This window comes from Anoplolepis gracilipes, chromosome 14 (genome assembly GCF_047496725.1).
Source record: "Anoplolepis gracilipes chromosome 14, ASM4749672v1, whole genome shotgun sequence".
Taxonomy (NCBI): domain Eukaryota; kingdom Metazoa; phylum Arthropoda; class Insecta; order Hymenoptera; family Formicidae; genus Anoplolepis; species Anoplolepis gracilipes.
The window spans coordinates 1766126-1776829 of NC_132983.1; the positions used below are offsets into that span (position 1 = coordinate 1766126).

Genomic DNA, 10704 nt, shown 5'->3' on the forward strand with positions numbered 1-10704 from the left:
ACTAAACATGCTTTTCCCGATGGTTAAATGGACCGAGAACTTTTGAGAAACGAGAAAAATAGCGGAGAAAAGAAAATAATATTATTATACAATACAAAATGTAAAAGTAATGGAGAGCCTCTGACAATGAGTTTTTTGAAAGGAAACGTCAATAAAAATATGCAAGGCAAATCTATTTTTTTTTTTTTTTTTTTTTTTTTTTTTTTTGACATAATTATTAAGTACATACATACGTAATAATTTTGCAAACTCTTTAGATTATTCATACTGTGTTATTTTTCAATACTCGTGTTCTCATTAATATTCAGTCACGCGTTATTATTACAAAGTTTATTTATCGAAAACACAACAGAACAGGTAATTAAATAACTCAAATGGCGAATAAAGTAAAATAAATAAAAGACTTTCACCGATGACCGAAAAATGTTGTACTGTAGCCAGTACAAAAAAATAAACTATAAAGAAGCGTCGAAAAAAAAACATTTGGGGATAATTTTTATCGATTGATCAAAACATGTTTTTCCCTCGAAACGTCGTTTTAAATCCAACAATGGATATGCGATTCCGGATAGAATACGAAACTAAAATTACAGTGATTGTGAGATCAGCAATTTTTTTCCATTAATAGCTATAATATTACAAGCTTTATGTAATAATATCGAAAAAAATTAAAGATGAGTGAAATAATTGCATACATATATATACAATAAAAGAGTGAGAAAGAAAAGAAAATAAAATATATGATACTTAAATAGTGCAGCTCATTATTAATAATTATTTTGACTTACTTTCAAATTTTTTTTTTGCGTACATAAAAATAAAATAAATTACTTTTGACTAACATAACGATAGAAAAAAAATTAAATTTGAATACAAAAAATAATATAATGATATAAGAAGAAAAATAAATTCCGCTTGCAAATGAGAATATGTAACAGGTGTTTATAAAAATTGTTATCGAGAATCAATAATCTCGAAATTAATTTAAAGTCACGTAGAGAATCAATTCTATCACGCTTTCCTTCTCGTATATAAATAAAACAATAAAATCGGATATTAAATAACGATATAAAATTAACGCTGACGAATCTAAAGCGTAATAAACTGAATATAACGCGACGATTGTATGTATCTAATGTACTTTAAATCTCGATGAAAGAAAGAGAGAGAGAGAGTTTATAAGCTCGTATCTATATTTAGCCACCAGCAACGACGAGAAAAAAATAGTATTCGGTACACATGCATATACGGATAATGTTACTTTTTTTTCAATGATATCGAAAAAAGATGTACTTTAACGCAATAATAATCATTTATTTTTCTCCAATTTCCAAGAGTGCACGAACGCGATTTCTGCCTTCCCGGATACGAGATTAACTTCAATTAATCATGTCGATAAATATGATACGCCAATGTCGTGCGCGATAAATAATGTGCGTGATAATTTAGTAGAAATTTCGGCAGTGAGTTAAAATTTCATTATTTAGTCTATGCATTATTTATGATAAAATTGATATTATTATCATATCAATATGTCATTGATTATTTGTGATTTTATCATAGAGCTTGGATTCATTTGATGCGTTTTTCGATGCGATTAAACAAACCATCAGAAAATTATAATTAATATATTTCAATTCATTAGAACTGTTTAATATTTTTATTTTAATTAGATAAAAAAAACACGAATTAAATTAAATATATTTTATTTTAGAAAATACTTTTTGACAAATCTTGCAGAAAAAATAAATTTATATGTTGCTGACCCCAATTTGTTATTGTACAAAAATTAAAGAAGTAAAAAATAAGTAAATCATATTTATGTACATTATTTCGCACATATATTAATTAGCCAAATAATTCATTATTCTATTTCTCGTCAGTAAAATCTCCAAACATTACTATTATCTCTTATCATATATCTCATATATCTTTTAGTAGCTTTTACGCTAAATATATTTGATAAATTTACTCTAAATATATTTGGTAAATTTAATGAGATTAAAATTAATTTAATAAGATCAAAATTCCGCTAAAAATAAAGTTCACAAAGTACTCGAAATTAAATCAAAATCAGTAAGATAAACAAGCTTAATATATTTTTTAAATTATACTTAAAATTGGATTAAAATTTTGAAATCATCGAGTTTCATCAAAATCGCGGTCAGATTTATTTTCATTATTTTGGATCACGATTTAACACTAAATTGTATTGTGTTTTAGAGAACTCTGTACAAGTAGGGTTTTGAGGATCAACGCTACGATCGAGCGTGAACACATCACGTGTCGCTAAAGTATACCGTCACCCTTAAATGATTCATGGCATGCATATAGAAAGAGAGAGGGTATAGAAATGAAGACAAAGCTATAGGCCTCGTTCGCGCGCGTTCACATGATGTATTGATTAATATTATGAATTTTGACAGTTTGGAAACGCGGAACAAGAATGTTGTTTCGAGAAATCAAGAGTACAGCTTGCTTATATTATATTTCCAAGGTCTCCGTGTCTCATACCATCGCGGAATACTTTATTTTAAATCCAGAAAACAAATGATGCAAAATGAGGCGTAAAAATGATAGACAAGAAACATCCCGTGTGATTCTACGAAATTATTTTTCGCATTTGCAATAAAGCTTGCGAAATTATGCCACTGATTACAGCGTACAATGTCGAGAATTACATTTTTGCATAATAAATCTTATTATTATTTATAATACAATTGTAAATAAAAATTATATATTTACGACATGGGCGCGTTGAATTCAAAACAATATTCATGGACAATTTCCCGCGATCACTCGTTTGACTGCTGCTCTCCCTCCCTCCCCCCCCCCCCCGTGGCAACGGAAAGATTGCGAATGGTCCCTATTTTCGTACCCGTATCAGATTTCACGTGACATCGACACTATGGATCAATATTGTGCCCCTTTACCCCGCCGAAATTAGCTTATCATGCCAAATCGTGCGTGTCGCAGACGCGTACGACGCACGAAAATTTCTAAATGACATTCGACGAGATTCGCACCGATTAACAAAAACGCTAGAGCGATAAAAATTTGCCGAGCACATCAGGGTGAGGAAAATTTTTCGTTTACGGTAATGATAAAAAATATTAAATCCCTTTCCCATCCGGTACCGGGTATAAAATGGTGGAACATTAAATTAAAATGTATACATGTTTATTGAGGTCGCATGACCTCGTTCATACCGGTTACGTCGTTCAAAGTAGCACACCCTCAGAGGGTTAATATTTTCGAAATGTGAAATGTCACGCAGTGCCATTTGACGGTCTGTTTCGCGCATTTGTAAACCCGTGGAGTGCACATGTGCTGACGTAGCACCTTTTTTTTCGACTCGTCGTCTTTATCTCAGTATTTTTCAAACTTTTTCGCGAGATCGACAAAACATATTTTGCATGAAAAACAACATTGTATTTTTACATTCATATATATTTTTCAAACACTCAGTAATATACTCATTGTACGAAGATTCTTCATAATTACATATATAATTCTTTAAAATATAAGAAAGAATATATTACAGAATTATCTGAACAATATAAGTATTAAAATTATATAATATATAATAATAATTCTGTAATATTTTTTTTATATAGTGTAGTAAGTTATATATATATTAAAATTTCGTAATATAATTCAATGATAAATTGAGTAAACATAATTTTCAAAAATTATTTTAAATATAAATATACAAGTTTAAAATTACATACTGAAAATAATAAAATGCGTAACAGAAATTAATAGAAATGCATAACATTTCCATTATTTATTATATAATTTTATATTTATTTTTCCTTCATAATTTTGCATCTTTTTTTTGGAATGTAATTAAATTTATATAGTTAAATTAGATTAAATAATAATCATGAGTCATTAAATTGATTTCATCATAGAAAAGTGGTTCAAGAAATACATTCGATCGAGAAAAATATAATACAGATCTTTTTACCTTTTATATATCGAAATGTGTTGAGTGCACGTCAAAACACACGAGAAGAATTTGAGCGGATGGAAAATAATCACTTTTGCAACCGGAATTTGCGTTCTACGGAAAGCGACGCAGTGATTTTTCCATTCAAACAGTCAGAACTTTAAAACAGGCCACTCGGGAAAAAGAAAGTTAGTCGAGGAAAGAAATGTGGTGCGAAAAAGAACGTACAGAGCATACAAAAGCAAGAGTATTCCCGGGAAAATACACGACATAGTGTCGCGCAGCGTTATATTCGCATTGCGCAAGTAATAATTTTATAATGAAGACTAATATTTGATAAGAAATAGAAGAAATTGCGATAAAAGAAGTATGTTGATTACCAATTGCATTTGCAATTTGCATAAAGTTTAATCTTCACGTAAATTATGTATAAATTGTAAATGTATTTAACATACAAATTTTATCAATGCTCAATAATAGTGTCTACTAAAATTTTGTAAAAAAATTCCCTAATTTTCCAGAGAATTTTCTTCAAAAGGTAAAGAGAATATTTTTTTAACGTAACTTTCTAAAATAAGTTTTTTTTATTCTACGCGTATTTTCTAATGCGTTTTTCATTCATACGAAGGAAAAACACAGAATCTATCTTACTTGTAAATACACTAAGAAAAAAACTGAATAATTTTTGTAAAATTAACATTTTCATTTTCATCAACAAAATTTACAATAAGAAAATTATATACTTTGCATATTCAATGTAAGAACAAAATTATCAAAGGGAGAATTTTTCAAATATTCCTCGAGAGTCCCAATAACATATTCCACGAGATTTTCCAGATAAAAAAAATTCCCGGGAATTTCAAATTTTCCATATTTTTTTAGAAAGCAACCACCCTAAATAACTACTCTGTCATCTCTTTTGGATGGAATACAATTTTCGTTATATCATTCAAAATTGTGTGTATATTAGCGAAAATAAATGACGTGTTTTTCTCTCGCGAGACGCGTAAGTCATTAGATGCGACTGGGTGTTGAATTTGCATAAAAGAAAAAGCACGCGAGCAGCAATTGCAGGTACGTTTCACGTACCTTCATTTCTCGCTTTTCCTGAAATTTTAATTAACCATGTTGTTTATCTCGACGTCGTATCGGTATAGCGTGCAAACGTTATATACACGTGTCGATTATACTTTTTACCCGCGAATATAGTCTGTCCTGTAACAGTATATGTAAAGTTATGTCAGAGTGCTACTACTTAAACTGCAGAACATAAACGAAAAGTTTCCGAGGGAGGAGAGATTCTAATACCTCTCGAACATAATAGTGTCCCCTTCTTTCTCTCTCTCTCTCTCTCTCGTCAGATTATTATTCGAATTTTACGAGTCTGACGAAATTATTCACCGGGGAATACCGGGCAAATTTCACAAAACGTCCCGTGAGTTTTAATGGTGAACGTCAGAATTCACTATTATAAAGTTTCGACGACATGGCATACATACATATATATATATATAGTTTTCAGAATCGCAAGTCTCTGCATATTTGAATAGAAAACATGACGTAAAAATCTCATAAAAGACATCACACGTATATGAAATCGATATGACAATGTGGTAACCACTGTTTGCCAGTGCTATCAAATCTCACAATAGAGAGATGATAATAATATCGTATTTAAACAAACTGTCGTCAGCAACTTTCGAGTTTTCCTGCAGAGATATTAAATATAAAAATGATGAGTATAATGTTATATAACAAAAATTATGTTAATCATATATGTACATATTTGTCTTTATATGCTGATGTTTTCTATCCATAAGAATCATTGTAGAAAATATTTCATGCTTCATCAACGTCGGATTATTATTTAGCTGATAATTAGATAATTAGATAATAATTGAAAAGGACTCTGTATCATTCCATTCATTTACAATGTCCATAACTGTATAATTTAATAATATTTGAATAATATTATATTTAATATGTGTGCAAAATTTCAAGAGATACAAATTATTATGACATGTCGAAATTAAAATATATTACTGAGAATTATCTGTTCTCGAACCCTTTCCCTTTTTTTTTTCTTCAAAACATTTATTTCACCCTCTAACTACAAAAGATATAAAAAAGTTTTACATATTTTTAGTTCGATATGCATACAAAATACACGAATATTTTCAATATAGAGATGGATAGATTTACATTTTAATCTCACTATATGTATCATCAGCAATAAAATCAGCCTCGAACATGCTATTCTCCAAAGGTATAAAAACACAGATTAAAAACAGGGAAGCTCTTGTCGCGCGGTTTGCACGAGCTCTCACACAAGAAACACGTTGCTTATTACGTCTGTAAATAAAGGGTCTTCACGAGAAAGAGAAAGAGAGGGAATAGAAAAATCGCGAGAGCAATCTCGTCTACCTGGCCACACGCAGTTTCTTGTTGCGTAATTTCATTCAAGATGTAAATATGCATTTTAAAATCAATTACTTTCCTCGGATGGAAAGCTGCAATCTTCCTTCCAAAGGAAGAAATTTTTTAATTTTTAATTTTCAATGTCAATAATTTATAACTCCTGAAAAAGGATGCACATATTAAATACGTAATATTTCATGATATTTAATAAATAATATTATGAAATATTATATTTAATATGTGTGCAAATTTAAGACCTTTTCAAAGCTTATAAATTTTTATGAAAATTGAAAATTAAAAAATTTCTTCCTTCGAAAAGAAGATTACAGCTTTCGATCTGATAATATTATTTAAATATTATGAAATATTACACAGTTATGATATTGTAAATGGTTTTTTGTTTTGAAAAAGTTTTTCGATTTGCCTCCTGTCGAGTTATTAATTTGGCGAAATTGTTTACATAATTTTATATAATTTGCAATTTTATTTAAATTAATTATTTACATAACGTCATCATTTTATATAAATAAACTTTCATGAAAATTCTTAAAACATTACGTAGTCGTAGAATTTCGCGATTGATTAAAGTATGATATATCTATCTAATATCCGATGCAATAATTATCTAATTATTAGATCCATTAAACTCGTATCAATAATTCCATATCTTTTCAGCGAGTTAAACTACGTTATAAAGTATTAAATCTTCAAAATTAGTATACACAAGTTTTGTATTATTTATTAAAATATTGCATTCATTAATTATATAAAAAAAAAAGATTTTGCATATAATGTTTTGCTATTGAAAAATAATTCATTTTCTTTTTATCTTTTACTCAAAAAAATTTTCTATATATTTTTTCAAAATTCTCCTCATCTCCAAAATTTAAATGTCGAATTAACTTTCTATTAACCACTAGCAATTAATTTTAAATAAAAACTGCCAAAGAAATTAATTAAAATACTTTAATAGGATTAGCGTAATGAATATATTCTTATAATTTTCGTTATCTTTCGCACTTTCTACATCCCTTATCCTATGGCCTGACGTTTCGCGCGATATTTTTTCAAACGAGCTTTTCTAATCCCGTCTCTAACATCCGATTCAAACGAGCGATTGTACCGAGTGAAGTACGAGGGGGGAAAAAAAATGCAATCACTCACTCTAGCAGATGGACGCAGAAGAGAGCGGCGCCGGGTAACAGGAAATCGTCGCTGCCGATCCTCCATCTTCTACCGAACGCAATCAAACTCGGCATCCTGCGTGCGACGACGATGACGACATAACCTACCTACGTACGCGACGCGAGTACGCACGACGCGACGCGTCACGAAGGTCACGAAGATGCACGCGAACAAGACGAGCGCGCGACTAAACTGCGGGGAACGGGAACGCGAACTGAAAAAGGCAGACGAACCGGACGATCAGCTGACCGGCCGGCCGCGCTCAAACGTAGGAACGTGGAACGGAGTCACGTGGCCGCGAAACGCGAGACCGTCGCGTCGTCCTATATAGAAAGCTAAAAACGCTGAAATTCGAACTTTTTAATTTTCCTTGAACTTTAGTGTTCTTATTTATATAGATTTATGTCCGGGATCGAAATGTGGATCATTTACATGATTTTATTTAAGTGAACAATTTTTAATGGCGATTACATGGAATGCAAAATTGCCTGCAAAATATTCTTTTCGATTTGATTATATACTCTCCGAAAGGATTTCTGATTACGAGACACAAATATTCTTAATATATTTAGTCATCGTCACTGATAATTTTTGATTCTAATCTTAAGTTTAAAGTTAATTTTAATTTTAATTTTTTAATGTTTAATTTTGCAATTTTAATTTTGATTTTAATTTTCAAATTTGACTTTAACTTTAGTTTTGAGTTTTGAATTTAATTGTAATTTTGATTAGTAGTCTATATGATGTATATTTTATGTTTATAGTTTATTTTATTTTATTTGTTTTATTTTTAATATAATTTATACCATTTGTTATACAATCACACACAACACGGACACAATCTCAACAAATGTAAAAAGCTGAAAGTCATCCAAAGCCGAAAGACAAGGATTAATAAAATAATAATAAAAATAATCATCATCACAATCTCATGTAGTATAAAAATAAAACAATTTTATTATATTTAAAACAATTTTAAAATTAAATCAATTATTCCTATTTTCTTCTCTCTAAAGGCACTAATTATATAAATTCTAAATCACCAGTAGAATAAAAGTTAATACATTTGCCTAGAAGAATTGCAAATGTACTGCAAAATATTTAACAAGCACAATTAATTGAAAAGAATATTTTACAGGTGATTTTTGTATTCAGTTTCATTATCATTTAAAATTTTTTTACTTAAATAAAATAATGTAAATAATCCACAATTGGACCTTGAATGCTAGTGTGAACGCATATGTATATGTATATTCAAAATTATTTATGAACAAAAATATAATGATAATAATGCAGCTAACAAACGAAAGAATAAAATAAAAACAGACATTTAAACAAACTAGTAAAATGTTTGTACGAGACATTTTAAGTAATCATATTAGAAAAATGGCATTTCGAATATTTCTAAGGCACTAAAAAAACTTTATAATGCTAGAAGTTAAAAAATATTTAATTTTCTATACATTTTAAATAACGTGTATGCCACAACAACGCGCTTGTTTTGCGGTTAAAACATTGTCGTAACATAATTAAATACCGAACAACCGCGAACATATATAACTTATTGTTAACATAAAATTATTTTTTCCATCAAATTTAATGCTATATACTTTATAATTATAAAAGCCTTGAAATTATAATCTTCATATTACATTACATTTTTAGTAAACTTTCAAAACATCTTTAATTTACATTTTACATTCAATTAATTATCAACATAGATAAAATGCATTGGTATTCTCCATTGGAATTCTCAGTAAAGAACAAATGTAGCCATTGTTAAAATTAAAAAAAAAAAAAAAAAAAAAAAAAAAAAAGTTGTGTGATATGTGCTATTAACAATAAAAAGAAATTGCATGCATATACAGTAATCCAAATAATAATGTCTGCTACACATTTCCCTTATCATGTATATGCATGCAATGTAAAATGAACATTTTCCAAGATATCGTATTATTATATTAATATAAAAAATATCATTCGGCGCAAAATAGAATTTTAGAGCGCACATACTTACTAATTATATTTATTCTTTTTACGTAAAGCCACCAAGAGGATTCTAAAATTAACGATAGTTGATTTAGAATTCTTTCGGTGAATCTAAGATTAAACGACAATTGCTTTCTCCCTATCTCTAGTCTTAATTAAATGTCTACTATTAAGTGCATAGTATTATGTATCTTTGAATGCAGATTCCAATTGTATGGATTAAAAAGTCCGCAATTCTTTTGTTTAAAAATCAACTTATTGATCTAAATATTCTTTTAAATTCTCTTCACATAAAAAAAGATAAATATATCTGGAAGGTTGTCTATGTTACTACACACTTTTTGCGTAATATATTTTCGTATTATTAATGTTTAAAAATAATCATGATTTACACGCTCACATTGTATATACGTACTTGTTATTATACTAATAATTCTATTAACGTATTTTGCATTTCTTTGTTTTAAACGTATTTAAAATGATTAATTGATAATTTATATAAATGTATATTAATTCGAAATTTAAATATAAAGAAAAAAAAAAAGTGGAAGAAAAGAACGGAAAAATATACATCTTGCACAGAAAATAAAAATAAATTATTTTTTTTACAAAGAAAATTAACGGGTTTGCCTTTCGGAATTTAACATTAATTCGAATTAAACTCATCACGTTAGTAATTTATAAGTTACGTTAACAATTCGATAAGAATATTCCTACATGTTAGAATTGACCTAGAAATGCGGAAATCCACAAAACCGCTAGCCGGAAATCAATGAAACGGGGAATATTCATTTGCAATGAATTCAGTCTATTTCATGAAAATTTAAAATTATGACTTAATTATAATCAAGCATCGTGATTATATCGCATTGCTTGACAGAATTGATGCCTCTAACGAGAAGCTTGTCGGCCGTAATATATATTGAAAGCAATTTTGCGGTTGGCAAAAACGAAAATGGACGATCGCCAAATTTTCTTCCACCCCCGCCGGGTCCATTTATTCATCGTGAAATTCTCAAAAAAATTATCGAAATATAGGCGCGATTTAACAACGAAAAAAAAAAAAAAAAGAAAAAAAAAGAAAAACTGTCGCGAGCGCGTGAAAAAATTAAATTAACAAAAATTTCAACAAGTTGTGTAGTTATTTGAAAACAAATTAA

At 28.9% G+C, this 10704-nt stretch overlaps 1 protein-coding gene across 1 annotated transcript in view; it reads right to left on the reverse strand.

Moving 5' to 3' along the window:
• Inae (inactivation no afterpotential E) overlaps positions 1 to 8239 on the reverse strand; it is a 45525-nt gene extending 37286 nt beyond the window's left edge. The window contains exon 1 of the mRNA XM_072906656.1: positions 7535 to 8239. Within this exon, the coding sequence (XP_072762757.1) occupies positions 7535 to 7629 (95 nt within the window). The 5' untranslated portion in view covers positions 7630 to 8239. The remainder of the gene's footprint in view (positions 1 to 7534) is intronic.
• Between the last annotated feature and the right edge of the window lie 2465 nt (positions 8240 to 10704).